This window comes from Nuphar pumila, chromosome 14 (genome assembly GCF_984573655.1).
Source record: "Nuphar pumila chromosome 14, dmNupPumi1.hap1.1, whole genome shotgun sequence".
Lineage (NCBI taxonomy): Eukaryota > Viridiplantae > Streptophyta > Magnoliopsida > Nymphaeales > Nymphaeaceae > Nuphar > Nuphar pumila.
In genome coordinates, this window is record NC_143262.1 from 79,988,848 (window position 1) to 80,009,642 (window position 20,795).

Below are 20,795 nucleotides of genomic sequence, written 5' to 3' on the forward strand. Positions count from 1 at the left end.
CCCCAATCCGTCACGTGCAAATGGTATGGTTGTATAACTGGTAGGGGTCTGACTAACCCCAGCTTTCTCTGTTGAAAAAAGAAAGAAAAAAAGTTTACAAATTAGATTTTGCTATTGATCTCTTTTTCATTTTCTTGGTTCTCGATTGGTTGCACTGGTGTCTGTATTATTGAAAATTCTCAAAACCGTACTTAAATTATTAGTGATAGTAAAAAACACACTTGAGTTTATGACATTGCTAAAAGCACACATAAATTTTGTTACAGTTAAGGGCCCGCTTGCATGCAGCAGCTGCAGAAACCTCGGGGTTTTTGCGAAAATGCACGGAAACCCATGCATTTCCATGGGCCTCACTGCTGCAATGCATATGAGGGTTTCCCTTTCCTATCAGAAAGGGTGCCCCATTTCAATGGGAAACACCCCCTTTCCACGGTAACCTTTCCCATGAGGTGGTGATCCGAATCCCCTTCAACCGAATAGGACTCCAAGGAACCCTCTTCCTCGGGATGCAAACGCGCCTAAATAAACACAAAATTTCCTTTCAACAAGGTTACCATCAAATCTTTGCTGAAATTTACTCTTACTCATAAAAAGGAAAGCACTAACCTTTTTTTAGCAATAATCAAAAGCACACCAAACTTGAGTTAAACAAAAAGAAAAAGTTGCCATGGGACCCTCAAAATTTGACTTGAGTTAATGACAAACCCAAGTTAAATTGACAAAAACACGAGTTTAACTAACAGAGTGTAATTTTAATATGTTTTTAACAATTTCAAAAGCTTAGGTCCGTACTTCATTATCGCTAATAATTTAAGAGAATTTTCAAAATTTCTTGTTTTACATGGAACTTCAATTTACAGACCCACCTTTTGTTTGATTCTCCAAATAGAGTTTCATGTTTTCTAAAAGGATATTTCAGGATCCAACTTATTAATGCAACTGTCAAATAGAGACCTCAGTATAAGTAACTCAGATTAAAGAATATTTGAACTACCCTTATTGCATACTAAAAATAAGCACAACACTTTTTCAAACCAAAGGTTAAAAATGAAGCTTTATAAGGATTTTAATCATATTATTAACTTTAAATTTCTATTAGACAGTTTCAATAAAAAAGTTAGGTCATGAAATGTCTGATAAATGAGACTTTTTCATAATACCAGCCCAAAGGAGGAACTCCAAATGCAATTTTCTTTCATTTTAAGCGCATTCTATCTCCAAAGAGCGCCATCCAAGTTGAAGTTGCCCTTTTAGAAAAAAGCACCACCTAGCCTCATACAGCTGCACCACCTAGCAGGAGACAGGTTTCATAGAATAGCATTCTGTATATCAAAACATGCAACTATGTTGATGCAAGCAGAGCAGCACATTCATGGAAGAATAAATTGGTTGTAGCAGGTCAAAACCAAGAAGCGCCTAATGAAATAGTGAAGCTCAACCAACTTAGTATAGTCTAATGGTTTCCTTGAGTATCATGAAAGAAAGAATGTGAGAAATGGACTCTCATTTGCCTATACAAATTAGAGTTGCGTTCTCATTTAGATGAGAATCAGGACCACAAGAAGCCTCATGTGATTCTGAATCATGACTCCAAACGAAATTTGATTTGGTATCACGTGGCCCAGCAAACCCCAACAAACATGTCAAGTCATGGACCGGGGCAACATTTTCCATTGCAAGATTTTGACCACAGTTCCGAGGATCTGATGTAAAGTAGGGAGCCACTGATGTCGCGCAGCGCCCACGCCTACATTCAAAGCATTCAAGCAATGCATCACATATCCTAACCTTTTTTATCCGAAATACATATTTCACTGTTTTTTGGCCAACCTGGAGGCCGAGTCAGAGATCCTCAATTCTCAAATCTGATCCCTCGGATTTGAGAACTGAAGCATTGAAAGACACCATAAGCCACTCAACTATAAGTGCATAACCAAAACTGGCTAAAAAGGATCGGCGTCTTTCCTTTATGGAATGAGGTTTTTACCTTAATGAAACCGGGAAAGTTCCCCGCACGAACACCCAGATTAACCAACCAGCAGTCCTGGCCTGGACCCAAACAGATACTAAATGTCATAGATGGGATGTTACTAAGGTTGGATCGAACGAATTTCAGATCAGGGTGCTCACCAAATAGCTAAGCTTCAGTTGTTGATTGTATTTCAGTGGGTCAGTTGTTTCACCACTTGTGCATAAATTCTCTTGGATTAAAAAAAAAGAAGCAGAAAACAAAAAAGAAAAGAAAAAGGATCCCTGTTTGTGTCAATAAGATAGTAGCAAAAGATTTGTTTAGAGTCCCAGCATAATCCATTTCCCAGTTAAGGATCGTTTTACAGAACAAATGTTTATCTGATACAAACTACATTAGCTTACACTTGTAACACATCAGTTTGCACATGGTGAAACATGCATAAGAAACATGAACATAATCATACAACCTTCCCTACAAACATTTGAAACTCAGTTAGAATCAACAAGAAAAACCATGAATAGCAAACTTCTCTCCTGTTTTCCATGCCAGTGCGAAAAAATGGGTTCCAGACATATTCCTTACAATGCTATGCTAAAAGTTGCAGTTAGTTATACCTGCAAAAACTAAGAATAAATATTGCTTTCTTCAATTTTTTTTAAGCAACATCAAGTGCAAAAGTAACCATGGTTCAGACAGCTGCAAAACAAGCATACCTTGACTACATGGTACAAATCACAGCTTTCTGCTTGCTTAGCGCGCGGTGAATAATAGTGTTTCCAAAAAGCATCTTATATACCACAGAATGAAAATGGGAAAAAATTGGAATCTTGTTTGCAGAGAGAACTATTGATAGATCTTGGCTGATAGCACACGTTGAAGACCAGATCTTAAAGCTACTGAAGCAGACACTGCATACAATCCAAAAAATAGTTTTGAGTGACTTACAAAGACTGAGAATGTTATCAGGTCACACAAATAGGAATATTCAATAGAATGACAGTAAACCAGGCATGGCAATTTAGCAAGATTCTCATCTACCACGGATAGCCCCAAGTTGAGCATCTAGCATACAAAATATAAATGGACCAAAAAACGTGAAGCAATTCATCTTATAACTACCCATTATACTTATACAAATTTCTCCCAGTAGACCATAGTTGGCAAACCCGTGACTCGGACTCGGATCACCCAACCCCTGACTCGCGAGTCAGCAGGTCAACTCGGTAACTCGGACAGGTTAGGACCTAAATTTTTTTGGTGTTTTTTTAATTATACTTTAATTTTTTAAATATTGAACAGAACACTATGTTTTCTACAATGTGAATGCAAATAATCACACTCCAAGCATCAAATTCACTAAATCAAAGCATCAAAGAATAGAAACTACAAAATATTTGCATAAAAAAACTTCATAGCTGCACATGCATAAGAACAATGAAATGAAACAAGTAAATTGCACACCCTGTTGGGGTTTTTTCACCATTTTGTATACCATGTTTGTGTGTAGTGTTGGATTGTGTAGACTGTGGACAACAAAATAAACCCTCAATAGTGTGCATCGTGCACCACTGCAATACAGGGAAAGCGGGAAACCCCATCAGTCTGAAAAAAAAAAGAAATCTATGACCCCCAAGGCCACAGAGTGAGGGCATTACTTGAGAGAGAGAGAGAGAAAAGGGCCTCAGCTCACCTCAGAGAGAGAGAGGCCTCCTCGGCTCGGCTCGCAAAGAGAGAGCACTTGGCGGATGGTGGCTGTCGGCAGTCGGCGATGGTCGTCAATGATAGCCAGCCATCGTCGTTCGATGGCTAGGTTTGAGATGAGGCGAGAGAACGAAAAGAGTAGACAAACCCTTCTCCAAAAAAAATCACTTTTAAAGGGTTAAACCAGTTTGTATCGAAATGAATCGGTACAAAATTTGAGACAACTCAACAAATCAGGACTGAATCGCCTCATCGTGTCTCAGTCCTGAGTCGCATGCTTCAGGACTGAATCGGCGACTCTCCAAGTCAGCTGATTCCCAGTCGATCCTGGTTAAACCAGGACTGGCCTGGATAGGCGGCCTAGTTAGTGGGCGATCCGATCCGACTCCGGTGATTCCTGAGTCGGATCGTAGGGTTAGCCAACTATGCAGTAGACATTACTACCAAAAATTTCATAACATCATGTTTAACTTTATAAAATAGAAGATGTTGGATACCATTTTTTAGCACTACCTGACACCAATGTTGCAAGTATTGTACTATATCGTATGATACGGTACGATACTTATGGTTACTATGAGCAAAAGTGATACAATACATACCCGTATCGCAATACAAGTATGTATCATACGATACAACCCTGTATTGTGTTGTATCGTATGATACACTTTCGGCATACTTTAAAAATTGCCGAAACTTGTTTTTTATTTTTTGGGTTTTAAAGACCTCTTGAAAGTCGACTTCTTCATTTGTGTAGAAGCTATTAGAGGAGTATCTACCAGAGTTACCAGTCGAGGAAGCGGGAGCGGGAAGCGAGGCACTTTCAAAAATTTAAGAAGCAGGGAAGCATGGGACCACTTAGAAGAAAATTCCGAACCGTCTCGGAAGCGACCTAGGAAGCGAACCGGAAGCGAGGGGGAAGCGAAAAAAATGAAAAAAATGGGGAAGCGTGGGGGAAACGTGGGGGGAATTCCCAAAAAAGGGGGACGCTCCCCCTCACGCTTCGGAAGCGCGACGTTTCGCGCTTCCGAAGCGCGCTTTGGGGAAGCGCGCTTCCCCCTTTACTTAGGCACTTCTGGTAACTCTGGTATCTACGCACCTTAGGAGTCGTAAGAGCGATTTGGGAGCCGATCTGTGCGCAAGGGAGAGGGATCTTATGATTTGTTCAAGAGTGTGCATTTCCACTTTTTTTTCACTCAAGTGGGTTAAGGTTAAAAATCTCTATTATGAGTAAAATTACAAAATTACCCTCCAAAAAAGTTCGACATTGGGGGCTCACGCCCCCAAACCTCCACATTACGAGCAGGGGGCGCTTCTGCCCTATAACCCCCAATTAACTTACTACGAAAATTAGGGATTTAAATCAATGTAGAAATAAGACTCCACATTGCAACAAAGATGGCATATGATGATCCAACATGGCAATGGGGCACTCAAGTATTGAGTAAGAACCAATTGAAAATCGAGAACAATTATTGCTATAATATTTTTGTTTATGTAATATGAAAATATGAGTCTTGTGACATGTTATTAATATTAGAGCATGAGGTTTGAGGTGGTCGAATTATCACTCACATCACAATTCATGTCTCCTGGTTTCTTATTGTATTTTATTATATATTGTGTTCTTAAAATACCTATATGGCAGAATATAGATCTATGGCAGCTGTCACAGCTGAAGTGACCTAGATTAGACATCTACTTACAGAAATGGGAGAGAATGTCTCAGGTTCAACTCTTATGTGTGATAATAGAAGTGCCATACAAATTGTGATCAATCATGTTCATCACAATCGAACTAAGCATATTGAGATCGACCAACACTTCATCAGAAAAAAGATAGCAGACAAAGAGATTGAACCAGTTTATGTATCGTTACAAGATCAAGTCGCTGATGCGTTCACAAAAGGTCTCACGAGTAACCGTTTTTTGTATCTGAAGAACAAGTTGCACATGGTTTACTCCCATGCACAACTTGAGGGAGGGTATTAGAATATGGATCGGATATGGATCCAATAGAGATCCATATCGAATATAACTTCTCATACATATATGTAATATGTGTTTCTTGTAAAGGGCATTTTTGTACATGCAAATTGTTTGTAACCCTATTAAGGTTAATGAAAAGATTAGTGCAGCACTAAGAAAAAATAGTGGCTGCCGTTTCCAAAGCAGAACTCGAGTTCTCTCAGCCCTCCCTCTCCATTCCCTTTCACGATTTTGAACCAGTTTATCACCCTCCCTGCACCCAAGCACCCAAGTTTTTTAAAGTGCCGTACCCGCACCTATATGGCATAGGCCACCAGAACTCTTGTTTAAGTGCCAGGTGGTTTGGTGCACAAGGAGCCCTAATAAGCTCCAGAAACTTGGATCAACTGGAAATCTTCAGTTGTGACTCAGGAGCAAGCTAGTACACAAACTCCGCAACTATGGCCCGACCTATGAAATGTGGGTACAACCAGGCATCTGAACCCATGTTATATAATGTCAATACAGGTATATATACTCTCTAAGGTTTACAAAATACTTTGTATAAAGCCAATAGATGGACAATCATGAATCAAAAATCTAAAGCATGTCAAAGATCTATAGTTAACTAACAATCAATACTCAATAACTATATAACTAACCTTATACACTTTTTATCTTCCTCGTTGACTAAAAGCTGACTGGATCATAAATGGATAAAAGGGGTTGGTTCTGGTCCAAAACCTAGATATAATCTATTCAGCACCATTTAGATCTAAGTTGCAACCACTCAGACCTCACAAATGTGTTCAGTATGTTTTGTTTGCTAGGAAACACACCATGGTTCATACTTTTTTCGATGTAAAAATATGACCTTTTGATTCTTGAAAATTGTGACACATTGTGGGCCATTGATTTTTTAAGCCCTTGGAAAACCAGGTTACATGCTGTGATACATGTTCTAAAACCTATTTTCTACTAAACATGCTATGTAAATCACATCTATAATGACAGATCCACAAAAATTTTGCAAAAAAGTTGAAAAAAATAGGAGTTTTACAATACATTGTATGTACAAACAAATGTAGCAAACATCTCTCTCTCTATATATAAGATTAATATTTGCTGCTATACTATCCAGCTACAAATCATAGGTTATCTAATCACACAGGTCCGCAACATGGTTTGGTTGTTAAGGATCATACCTTGGATCGTGTTATTTTGATCCAAAAATATGAATATTTAGTGCATTGTGGGATGCTAATTTTTTGAAAAAAACTGCCAACATCGGGGAAGCGACCTTTTAAATGGGAAGCTCGCTTCCCAATATCAAGAAGTGATTTTTTTTGGGGAGGGGGGGGGGGGGGGGAGGGCTTGGAGCCTTTAACAAATTTTTTTACCCAATATTGGGAAAACTTGATTCTTATTCGCTTCCCAATCGAACCCTAGGTCGCTTCTCTCTTCGCTTCTGGTTTGTTTTCTAGGTCGCTTCCGGTTCATTTCCCTTCTCGTTTCTGCGACGAATCCCAGTTCGGTTCTAAGTCATCCTCTGCTTCCCGCTTCCTAACATTTTAGAAGTGTCTCGCTTCCCGCTTCCGCTGAATCAAACTCATTTTCTACAAAACAAGTCTTATAGTTCGAACACACCCATAAGGCCCAATCTAAAAAAAAATATGAAAAGAAGGTGATTTATACTTGCTAGTTCTATGCCTTGAATAGAAACAAATATTAACCCTATATATATATATATATATATATATATATATATATATATATATATATATAGAGAGAGAGAGAGAGAGAGAGAGAGAGAGAGAGAGAGGAATTGATTCCTCCTAACCATCCATAAGGTGTGGACGGTAGTGATTTTCATTGTTTCAAGGTGTCCGAAGGAATCCATATTGGACTTATTGGGTCCTTAGCTATTCATGCAAGGGTTGGTGATTGTGTACCTATAGAGAGCCCTTTTATGAAATATCTGAGAGATCAGAAAAGGAACAGATGGTTTCTTTATCACCTTTATATATATATATATATATATATATATATATATATATATATGTGGATTAGATTCAGTTCGGATGTGGGCATTACCAAATCCTATTAATCGGATGTCTTAATTGGAGTCGATTCAAACCTGAATAAGAAAGAACTAAAACTAAATCTGGCCCAGAGTGCTCTAGAAGATGCGGTTTGGGTCGGGTCCCCCATTGAAGTTTATATAACAAATCTTTCGACATTTGCACAAGCGTGGGAAGCAATCAGCTGGTTGGTTTGCTACATCAAGCAGTGTTAGTGAGTGAGAGCCTCAAAGTTGCAATTTTCATTTAGACATGAGAATACAATTGGATCTTGGTAAAAAACCGAATCCGGACTGATTTTGCCATGCCAAACACATTCTGACCTATGTAGTCAAAAGCGCTAGGCGGTGCCTAGTCAGTAGACCCCTAAAAAGACTAGTCGAGGACTAGGCGGGAGTAGTCGGACTAATCGTTATCCCAATTATAATATAAAAAAGTATACAAAATATACATAAAAATATGTTTAATTCTTTTACTAATAAGATGTTTTCATCTCGCAAGTACAAAATTACACATGCTTTCTCAAAATATATTAATATATTAATATATATATATATATATATATTCTATTATAATATTATTCATAACATATTCAATATAATCAACAAAATATGCTTTCAGCCTTTCACAGAAGCACAATACACATACATATATAAATAACATATTACATAATTCATATACTAAACATGCTTTCAGGCTTTTATAGAAAATCCATCAGAACCAAAGTAACACACACATATATAAGAAAACATAATCAATTAAAATTAACTCTGCATGGTTTCAACGTTTCACAGAAAAAAACCCAAAAGCAAAGTAACACACACAAATATATATATATATATATATATATATATATATATATATATATATATATATATATATATTATGCTTTCATCATTTCACAGAACAAATCACACAAACACACGCACATATATATATAACAGAATATATATAATAATAATTAATAATTAATAATTAAACAGCCCTCGTGCTATGTCACATGGGTGCGGGTGCGGGGGTGCGGCAGGGCAAAAATGTAAAAAAAAAAATATATATATATATATATATATATAAATATATATATATATATATATAAAAGGGAAGTGTATCACTTTGATCATCTTATCACAAGAGAAGGTGGTGATGTGGTCTTCCCAGATAATAAAATCATGCCACTGATGGAGTTTCCCGCTTATACAAAGTTAGGCCATATTTTGACATTAAAAAGTTTCATAAGACATTTAGGGTAAAATGAGGGTTTTTATAATGCATCGTATCTCTCAAAGATAGTATTTCTCAAAGATGAATGTCATTCATGATATACCACTTCTAGCATGCTTGCACTGACAAATACTATTAGTTTAGAGCAAAATGGTCTCTATACGAGCTGGAAAAGCTTCCAGTACAGTTCTGGGGTTTCCCTGCAGGTTTTTCTGCTGTCAGCAGCTGACAGCAGGTGTCTGTCAGCTGCTGACAGCAGCTGCCTGTCAGCTGCTGACAGACAGTAGCTGTCTGTCAGCCATGACAGACAGCTGCTGTCAGCCCTGACAGACAGCAGCTGCCTGTCAGCCCTGACAGCAGATTTTTTTTAAAAAAAAAATTCAAATTCGCAGCCCATTTCACAGGGAATTTTTTTTTTTTTAAAAAAAATCCAAAAAACAAATGGACCTAAATGATCCTGGGTGCGGTCAACGCACCCAGGATCGGGTTGACCGCACCCGGTGCCGCACCCGAACCCGCACCCGCGTCGAGTCGCGTCGACGTGGGTGCGGCACCCTGCTAGCCGAATCCCTGTGACATAGCCCTCGTGTCTAGGGCAGGGGTAGTCGCTGCCTAGTCGGCAAAATTGGTACCTTTTAAGGTACCCACCTAGGAATTGCAAAGCCTAGGCATTTTACTTACGCCTAGACTGACTAGGCGGACTAGTTGAGGCTGTTGACTACATAAATTCCAACCTGATCCCTCAATCGGATTTGGATTTTTAACCAAACCCAACAAAGGGTTCAGATTGGTCGGATATCCAACCAAATCAGCTACAAGAACCTAAACATACTGCACTAGGCATAATGAAGAAATTTATATATTTTATATTATGAAAAAGTGATTAATACAGGAATCTTTTTATCTAAACTACACAAGCCGGCTCCCTGTCATTTGCATACCATAACATTTTCTTGGCCATTCTGGAACATTATAATATATTGATATTGAAGGAATAAACGAAAGACTGTAATACCATGGCAGAAAAACGCGACCAACAAACTTTAAACTATCACAGATAGATGAAAGCAACTAAAGAAAAATCTTTTCATTAATACCTCTATTTTATCTTAAGAATATGCAAGAAGACAGTCATCCACTATCCAGAGGGGCAGCAACTTTTCAAATACACCCTTTAACTATTTCTTTAATTTCCAAAGCACCATAGGCTATGTCACAAGGATATTCCATTTTGAATCCTGTCCATTATCCCTTTATATGTAAGTCCTAATGAGAACTTTATAAAAATAGTTGTGTCCATTTAAAAACACTCACATTTGAAGTTTCAGGCTATCATTTTATGGGAGTATTCACAGCAGTACCACAAAGAAAAAACAATTTTTGAGATCTCATGAACTTCACGTGCACAAAATTACCAGACAGTACTCTCAGTGTCTGCCAAATTTCTTTGGCATCAAAATTAATCCATAAATTCAAAAGTCTTCTAACAGTTTATTAGCAGTAACAATAACTAAAGTAAAAATGTAGACAATCAATTATCATAACAATGTTATAATATATATTATTTGTTTTTTCTGTTACAAGTGTTCATCTGGTTGAATTTTCACCACCATACCTGCAGATCACGCATAAATGAAATCCCACCGCTCTTTTCGCATGTCTAAAACCTCTATATCCCCATCATCATACAGTATCTGCAAGAAAAATTAGGTACTGAGGCATTATTTTTCCCCACCACCACACAGAATAAGCAACAAATACAACACTGGTGCAGGAGTGCAACTAGCAACAAAACCAAGGTCAGACATCCATAAATGGGTATCCATCACTCACTGTGTGCTTTTTCTCCTCTGCATTATAGGCTGATATTTTCCCCTTATAGAACCTGCAATTTCCAAGGTACATCAGTTAATAAAAATGCAATATGAAAACAAGATTGGTAAATGAAACAGAAAAGGACTTTTACAAGGACTATAGAACTATAATCGTCTACTATTAAATAAAAGTTATAACAAGATTATAAACAGTTAACATAATAGCTATGCTTTTAATGGTTGCCATATACACACATTTTATTCATCAAACAAATGCACAAATTTTTTACAAGATACAGAAAACCAATGTCAAATATGTTACGTATGCTGAATAAAAGAGCCTAATACCATTGTCAAATATGTAAGTGTGCTAAATAAAAGAGCTTGTTAACAAATGCGCAAGGAATGATACCAAGGCAGTTTTGGAAGAGTTACTCGCATAATCACAAGATGTAGCTTATTTATTGCTTTGTTTGCATACCATTTTTGTTATCAATTACATATGTGCACCTATCAAAGCTCTTGGGTTACACCAAAACTTGTGCAATAGAGGAAGCAGCAGCAATGTGAGAGAGGGCTGTCAGTGCTCATGATTCCCAATATGGGAAATCGTCCGAAATCTCCCAATATATACCACAAACTGTTACAATGATGTACAATGACAAAAACACCCCAATACTCATATACAAGGCTTAAATAATAAAAAAGGGTATAACAAGAAAAACAAAATATACACTAATAAAACACAAACATTAATTTGATAGTGATGAATCCTAGATCCATGCCCCATCATAAGCAATCACGTCTCAATAACCTATTAATGGAAATATTTATGAGCAACTATGCAGCATCATTAACTCAGTTCTTCACCTTAGAATGGCTCTTTATGATATTACTAAATTGTGTGAGCATCATTTGAGTAAATTATCCTTGCACTTCTTCATTTCAAGCATCAACATTTCAGTATCATCTCACTGCTTTTCTTTTTTATAACAAGGAGAAACCACCATTATGGTTCAGACATTGACCGTGGCTCTGTTTTGGTGTCCACAGCGTAAAACTCTACGGGTACTATGCCTGCCCACCAGGGATAGTTTCCTGTTGGCTTCAACCTTCCGATAAGGATGCACACCCTGGGTATTGAACATACAGCATCCTTCAACTCGAATGTTTGCTCACTCAAGCTAAATCCACCACAAGTCTTAGAGCTCAACTCTATCTTAAATGCAAACAAGCTATCACAACTACAAGCAGCTCAATGTTAGCCTGCATTCAACTGAAGATGACAATTTGCAATTTTTGGCTCCTCATCAACAATTACATGGGGCTATTTACCTTACCATGACAAAACTGAATATTTTTACTCGTGTTCTCACTTTCTTCAGACACTTATCATATACAGTGCCTTTTTAAGTACATTATTCACAATAAACAATCTCATATAGTGGAATATGTTCTCATTCACTTTCTTCATATATCTCATTGATCAACACTCAACAACAGCTCTCTCTATGTTTTGGGATAACTTGTTATCTGACAGTGGCCAAAAAACATACTAGATTTCCTCTCACCTACTTAGGTTGAGTAGCTTGCCATTGCCTTCATATCCAAAGGAAGTTTCCATCCATTTGCTTTAATAGGACATAGGGTGCATTTCTCCTGGGGTGGCCATCACACTGGGAGCCCGACGGGATGTCGGGTACCCGGCCTGTATCGTGTTGGGCTCAGGCTGCATTTTTCAGCCCAGGCTCGAATCAAGTCGGCTGCACCTGATCTGATTAGATAATCAGGCCAGGCCCCTGCGTAATTTACTTCTCTTTACGACAGGCCCGGCCCATTAACTGGGTCAGGCCTGTCAGGCCCTAATGGGGCTGGGCCAGGCCAATGGTCACCCCTAATTCATCCCACCCCCTTCCATATCATTTGTGACAATAGAAGTGTATGATGAGTAGCAGTACATTATCTAGATGGCTATATATGAAACTAAATTGCCATATGGAATTTGGTATTTTCCTTTTGGAGCTCAGAACAGAGACGTAACAAGTAATCAGATCTCAAACATACATGATTTCACCATACAATGTGAGAGGGCCAAAGCATAGGTTCGACAAGAAATGCATCACCAATGTCTTTATTACGTCATATCCAACAGAAAAATGGTTCCCTTAAGCCTAAGTTATGATTTCAAAATGATCCATCTATGATGGATTAAGAAGAAACCAATCAGAAAATACATCAACACGGATTCGGACATCCACTATGATGTGTCTTATTACCAGTGAAGAATAAAAAAAACTCTGCAAGATTATTCTCTAGTGACAGTGCATCATGAAGTGATATGCACTGCATGCATGTTATTTCATGCAATCATATTTTTGTCCTACAATTAGTGACTGTAGTGTCTGTCAGCTGAGCTGACAAACAAAGCACCTAGAAGCATTATTTAAGGAGCTAATAATAACACAATTTCTCCACAATCCTGCAAAGCAAGCAAACCCATTGAGTTGGATTGTGCAATAGCATCATAGCTTGCCCTTCCGTTCCCCATAACTTGACCATTTCAGGACATCCCTTCCCTTTTTCTATTTCATAAGAAACTCTGATTGCTATCAGTGAGTTTAGGGGTTTAACATGTACAGAGTGCAACTGCTGTATCGTTTTGTTATTTTGCTGTTTTCCTGGAAACTTGGGTAATTAACTAATGTTCACAATTTTTATTCTGAAATATTATTGGAGTTCCTCAAACCAAATAGAAAGGTGAAATCCCATCTTAACCCATGATGAAATAGTTGATGAAATGAGATTGTCTTGATTCAACCATTTATTTGAATTTTAAAGCTTCACATCTGCATGTTAAACAAATGCTCTACTTGGAGCCCCATGTGTATCAATTTATATGCATAACATAAAAAAGAATTCACCATTCGTCTCTTTTCTGAACTGATCAAATGTAAGTTCCAATTTAACCACTATACCATGCTTAGCTCAATGGTTAATTGGTCATTTAGCATGCCAAATAGACAATTCACATAGCATGTACACCCCATCCCATGTCAACATGACAACAAACATGAAACTGGAAGTGGTCAAACACGCATTTCTATTTTTAAGTTGGATCTAAACTTAATGTTTATTAATCATAGTGGTCTAGAATTGTTATTTAAGAATTTGAATTTAAGATGATATTTATGCTTTATTGCTTTAAATTAGGAATTTTCAATGCAAAATCAAATTGACACAAACATACATATAATGTATGGTAGTGACTCGTGACTTAGTTTTATAAAGCTCCTGTGCATGAAGCATGTCTGTGTCATGTGTGTAACCACGTCTATGACTATGTGACACAGGTGATTAGTTTCTACAAAACCATTTGCATTTTGAACACCACATACCATGTTTGAATGCTCACTACTGGAAACAGACACTAAAGAAAACTTTTTAGGTTGTGTTTGATTCGCTGGACAAACTCGCGCAGGGACAAAGGAGTCACCAGAGGGACCGTTTTGTCCATTCCCATTTATTTTGAATTGGGCATGTCAAGATGCGCCAGTCACACCCTAGGAATGTGACCGGCACATTCGAGACAAACACCATGTGGCATTTGTCCAGCCAATCAAATGGTACACAAGCAATGAGATCAGATTAATATGCCCAACAGATTTTGAGGATAATATAACATTGAGTTTCCAAATTTCATATTCTGCAATTAAGGCCCATTGTGTTGCAATCACATATGGTGATATGCAGCAAGATAGGTACTAGCAAAGTACAATAGGTGTAAAGTAATTTACAAGTTTCCTCTAGTCAAAGAGTTTTGCTATTAAGATGGATATTGAAATAGGTTTATATTAAGATAGAGAGTCCACAATCAAACCCACCAAATAACTAGAGCTTGTAAAATTCATATAAGTTTTTTTTTTTGAAAGGCAAGCTGGGGTTAGGCAGACCCCCACCAGTTATTATTCATGGTACCACTGGGTTTTGAACCTGCAACGTCCCACCACAAGGAGACGTGCACTGACAGCTCCTACCAACCACGCGGAGCCCCTGTTGGTAAAACTCATATAAACTTCAATATGATAAGCAAAGCAATAAGACTGGTACTTAGACACAATATCACGGAGAGAAGAACATACTGATGCCATATACATAATGTGAGAAGGCACAGCAATCAGAAAAAAAGTAATCCATGGCAATGAAAACACCCAAGCGCATTAACTGCAAAAGACATGCACTATAACCATGATATAGACAAGATAAAGAACATCCAACAACCACAATGCTGCTAAAGAAAGACAACTTCAAACATGGACAAAAACTCTATTTGAACTACTGCTCAATATCAAAATTGCTCCAGCACCAACATCTGGATCACTGCTGACTTTGCAGTAAGCTGAACATCAACAAAGATGTTCTTATCATATTATCCAAATGTGAAAGAAAATAAAGGACAATATTGAATAGAAGGAATGACAGTGGGATGGTGACCAAGCCATTAAGCTGTCCAATCATACCTCTTGTCATCTGGCCACCATACTTTCACACATAGACCAATACATTCAGCTTCTTTTTTCTTATAAGAGCAACCATTGAGAAAGCCTCCTGAATTATTAATAAAAGACATGATTTTTAAACAGAAATAAAAAAGGAACAGGTCTCTGGAAGTGTGAAAATAAAAACTTAAACCACACATTAACAAGTATGAACTTACCACTAGCCATTTCTCCAATAGGCCAATCCTTTGCAATGAAAAAATAACGAAGTCAGTTCATTATTTGCAAGCAATAAGTCACAAGAATCATCTAAAGAAAAAGATAGTACACATGCATGTTACATGCACTTTGCCTAGCCATCACTATTGGCCAAATATTGGTGTCACATGCATCTCACACTAGCCGACTAGCCTAAAGGGGCGCCCACTTGGCTTGAGTATTCTTGTAATTCATATAAACATCTGAGCTTTTATATTCAGCTGGGAACCGGGTGGCATGAGTGTAATAATTGGATGTATTAAGGGTAGTTAGGAAGGCTAACGTCTGTATAAGGCCCAACTCAAGTGATGTGGCTCATTCTATATCTTGTATCTTGAGTTGCTCTAAGCAATTGCAGAGAAGTTCCTTTAAGAAATCTCTTATGGAGGTCTTTCTTCCTCTAAAAGGGTTAGGCTTAGCTAGGTAGGTCCTTAACTACTTGAGATTCACTTCTAAGTTCTAACAAACCCAAACCACCTCTCTAACCTATCCAACCCCCTACCCAACATCTTGTAATGTAATGGAAAATACACAATAAAGTGCCTCTTATGGGCTTACAATCATACAAAGAGAGCACAAGCAAAGACCATTTATGGGTCAATACAAGTCACAAGCACAATATCCTCTGATGGGCTTGGAAAAACAACATAAAAATATAAGTTTTATGTATTCAAATGTGCTTGAGAACAAGCATATATAATAAAGGGAGAGACACCCTTTATATAGACAAAGTAGACCACTTATAGCTATTGGGATGCTCCCAACGGCTATAAATATAGCTGTTAATAGCTTTCAACAACTATAAATATAGCTGTTGGGAGCTCCCAACTGCTATAATGGTCAATGACTATTAAGCCCTTACAAGGAAAATAAAAGACAAAAATAGAAAAAAAAATAACATACAAAGGACTAATGTGCCCCTATTAGACACAGTCTAATTACATGGACTGAAAGACCAAAATACCCCTAATGGGGATAACCTATTACAATGACAGAATATATAATTATATATACATATTTATATATATAATATATACAATTTAACACTCCCTCTCAAACTGACGGTATAATCACCGAAAGTTTGTCAAGAAATGAAACTGGGGAGAAGGAAGTGCCTTGGTCAAGAAGTCGGCTAACTAAAACCCAAATGCTATGTAGGGCAAGATGATAGTCCTCTTAAGATACTATTCACGAACATAATGGCAATCCATCTCAATATGCTTGGTCCATTCATGTAATATATGGTTGACAGAGATGTAGATGGCGCTTTTATTATCACAACATAGTCTTGAGGGTGATTGCATATACACCCCCGTGTCTTATAATAATCACCTCAATCATATAATTTCAAAGGTCGTGGTAGTCATGGCACGATAGTCAACTTTAGTCGGCAACAGGGAGATTATTTGTTGTTGCTTGCATTTTCGGGACACCAACGAATCATCTATAAACACATGAAAACCAGTGGTTGAGCGTCTATCATTGAGATGTCTTCCCCAATCAGAATCAGTATAAGCAATTAATTAAAATGAAAAGGAGGAGGATAACAATAGCCTTCTTGAAATAGAGGTTTGCAAATATTTAATAATGTGCATAACAACGCTCATATGCACAGTCGTAGGAGAATGCTGAAACTAGCTTGTTGTGTGCACGGCATGAGAGATGTCAGGTCGGGAAGAGTAGGATCATCTAAAGGGGTGTCATCATTGATTTTCATTTTAGTGTTGATAACTTAAGGCGTATCAACCCTCTTATCAAACCTATCAATAATCTCATAGGCAAATTAGGATTCAGTTAACAAATAACCATGCGCAGAGTAAGCTACAGCAATCCCCAAAAAATATCAAAGAAAACCTCGATCAGTCATTTCAAAACTTTATTTTAAAACAATTTTAATATAACTAACTCTTGTTTATCTCCTCCCGTGATGATCATGTTGTCAACATAAAAGAAGAATAGTTACACCTGCATTAGATTTCTTAATAAACATAGCAAGGTTGTAAGTATCGTATCGATCGGGTCCAAAATAAGATATGTATCGTATTGTAAAAAATCATAAATTTTTAATAAAAAAATTCACAAATTCTAAAAAAATCAGAAAAATCAGGAAAAATAGCGAAAAATCTAAAAAAATCATAACACATGATACAATGATGAATTGCACAAAATACAATCATAAAATCACATATGAAGCATTTATGTATCTCTGAGCTAAATAAGACATCATAACCAAGTTTTCTAAAAATAACACATAAAACAATAACCAAGCTTTTTAAAAATATACCATCAATAATCATTATCTTCTTCTTCTTCTTCTTCTTCTTCTTCTTCTTCTTCTCCTCCTCGTCCTTCTTTAACATTCACATCATCTCCTATGTACGTGGGCTCTTCATCATCTACATGTTGAGTTTCTTCCACGTTTATCCACTGAATGTCTTCTTCATTCAGAATATCTGCTTATTGAACCCATGCATCTAATACATCAAAATTTTCCAAACTAATAAAATCAAATTGCTCTTTGTGCCTCCTTGATGATAACTTTTCTATTTGCCTAAAATGATGATATGAAGAAATTAAAATTAGTGGGTTTTGTATGATATAAAAAAACTTTTAGATGTGCAGGCCGCAACATTTAGATGTGTCTCAGTGAAATGATGTTTCAACATAGAGATACAAACAAAAAACCAATATGGCAATAGTTGCACTCGATTTTCAATCGGTTTTCACTTATTATTCGAGTGCCCCATTGGCATGCTGGATCATTTGATGTCATCTTTCCCCAAAAAAAGCTCAATAAGAAGCAAAGAAAATGGTTTTTTTTTACCTTAACCCACTTTTTTTGAGTGAAAAAATGGTGGAAATGCACTCTTACTCGAATAACCCACAAAAGACATCTTTTTGTGCATGAATTGGCCACCAAATCGCTCTCATGAGTCCTAGAGTGCATGGATACCTCTCTAATGGCTCATATACAAATGAGGGAGTCATCCCTCAAGAGGTCTTTAAAATTCAAAACTGAAAAATTACGATTCAACCTTTTTTTTAAGTGTGTCAACCATGTATCGTACAATACGGTACGATACGAGCTTGTATTGTACGATACATATGATATGCAATTATATCGAGATACGAGTGTGTGTTGTATCATATGATACATACAACCTTGAACATAGCAATGTCAGTATAGCAGGATTTAAAATCAAGTTTAAGCATAACTGAATTGAATCTATCATACCAGGCTTTAGGGGGTTGTTTTACGTCATACAAGACTTTACAAAGATAAAGAATTTTTCATCTAGGAATTTCATATCCTGGTGGGGGATCCAATATATACTTCTTTTAGTCCATCATTTAAAAAGGCATTTTTAACATCTATTTAATATATAGACCAATTCATAATCGCAGCTAGAGCAATGAGAGTCCTAACCAAGATCATCCTAGCCACAGGTGTGAAAGTCTCATCATAGTCTACACTGTATTGTTGTGAATAGCCTTTGGCAACTAGCCTACCCTTATATCGTTCTAGGGAGCCATCGCTCTTAGTTTTAACCTTTTAGTTGTAAACCCATGTAGAACCTATGGACTTTTTTCCTTGTGGTAGATCTCCTATTTGCCACGTGTTAGATTTTTCTAAGGCTCTAAGCTCATGGTTCATGGATTCTATCCATTCGAGAAGACTTTTGGCTTGTATGTGTAGGAAGTGGGTTCGAAATGAGAAAAGATTTTAGCTAGACATGCTTGGTACTGAGCAGAAAATGAAAAGAGTCACGAGGAGGCAAATCTATCTGAGGGTCTAGATTCCCTAGTAGAACTAATACCTTGTGGCTCAAGGTTAGAGTACTGATCTAAGGCATTAGGTTGACTCAAATCTTCTTCTATATTGAACTAGAGGAGGTTCACTTCTATCTATATCATGATCCACATCACCAGGGGTATGAATAATAGGTTCTTCTTCACCAATATTCAAACAATCTTCCCTAGGAAGTAATTCAAATAAAATGAATAATTCCAAGCTTTCTTAGGCACATCAAGATCAAAAAAACATTTTTTTCTAAAAAGGTAACATTTCTAGAAATATATAAATATTATTTTGGATATCATAACTGTTAAGACATATGTAATAATACATCTATATATATAAATATAGATGTATTCACCATAATACCCGATAGGGGTATTATGGTCTTTTCACAAGTACCCAATAGGGGTACTTGTTTTATTTCTTTTATTTTGCTGTTTTTTATTTTTGTTTTTTTATTTTTTAAAATGTAATTTGGGATACCAAAAGGGGCCCCACAATGGAGTCATTGGGGCCCCCAACGGTCACAATTGTGACCGTTGGGGGCTCCCAACGACTCTATTGGGAGCCCCCTTTGGTCTCCCTTTTCTTATAAATAGGGGGAACCCCCCTTGTATTTTGTATTGCTTTTGAGAGCTCTTCTTCAATAAAAGAGATTATTTTTATGTGTGTAGCCTTTTTATAAGGCCCTTCGTATATCCCTTAGTGGATTTCCTCTCTTATGCTTGTTGCATTTGTCCGTGTTGGACATAGTGAATGCTTTAGCATTCTTGGATTCTTCCGCATATTTCATTACATGGTATCAGAGCCATACGATCTTCTAAGGTAAAATCGTGTCTCTCTCTACTTCTTTTTTTTTCTTTCACATCTACATTTTGTAGCAATGGAAGTCAAGATCGATCTATCATTCAAGCTCAATGGGAAAAATTACATGATGTGGGCATCCGCAATGGAGAATAATCTCAAAGGCAAGAAGCTTTGGGGTTATGTAATGGGAACCGTTCTGGAACCCCAACTTAAGCTCACAAAGATGGAAGAAGATCAAGAGAAAGCACTTGAAGGTGATGCTCGTCTCAAGGCCATAGAAGATTATCATCACCAAATGGAAGATTGGGAGAGCAACCATGCAAAAATCCTAGCATGGTTTATGAATAATGTCGAACTTAAGGTATGTGCAAATATTGCAAAATTCCGTCGGGCAAATGAAGCGTGGTTTTTTATGAAGGGTATGTTTACCCAAAAATGATCTTGCAAGAGCTTATTTTTTGCAAGAAAAAGTGAGAACCACAAAACAAGGTGACATGAGCATACAAGACTATTATAGTGCTCTAAATCCTTTGTGGGATGAATTGGCTCTTTTAGAGCCAAAATGGGTGGCTATGGAGGATGTGGTACTAAGACAAAAACAAATGAAACAAGATAGAATGTTTCAATTTTTATTTGGGCTTCGTCCCGAATTTGAACAAGTTAGATCTTCACTTCTCC

General features: G+C 37.2%; 1 protein-coding gene and 1 long non-coding RNA gene across 8 annotated transcripts in view; both read right to left on the bottom strand.

Moving 5' to 3' along the window:
* Positions 1-1,121: 1,121 nt before the first annotated feature.
* Positions 1,122-2,223, bottom strand: LOC149817074 (uncharacterized). Its single transcript, XR_016427637.1, has 3 exons — positions 2,131-2,223; positions 1,988-2,049; positions 1,122-1,290 (listed from the first exon to the last, which is right to left on the bottom strand). It is a non-coding gene; the product is annotated as an uncharacterized LOC149817074 (long non-coding RNA).
* Positions 2,224-2,256: 33 nt separating this feature from the next.
* The window catches only part of LOC149817075 (histone-lysine N-methyltransferase ASHH3-like), a 73,913-nt gene continuing 55,374 nt past the window's right edge, over positions 2,257-20,795 (bottom strand). For all 7 annotated transcript variants that reach the window (XM_089987301.1, XM_089987299.1, XM_089987298.1 and 4 more), the window contains 6 exons: positions 15,472-15,499; positions 15,275-15,362; positions 10,777-10,828; positions 10,559-10,637; positions 2,686-2,880; positions 2,257-2,586 (listed from right to left, as the gene is read on the bottom strand). In XM_089987301.1, coding sequence (XP_089843427.1) covers positions 10,566-10,637; positions 10,777-10,828; positions 15,275-15,362; positions 15,472-15,499 — 240 coding nt within the window. In that variant the 3' untranslated portion in view covers positions 2,257-2,586; positions 2,686-2,880; positions 10,559-10,565. The remainder of the gene's footprint in view (positions 2,587-2,685; positions 2,881-10,558; positions 10,638-10,776; positions 10,829-15,274; positions 15,363-15,471; positions 15,500-20,795) is intronic.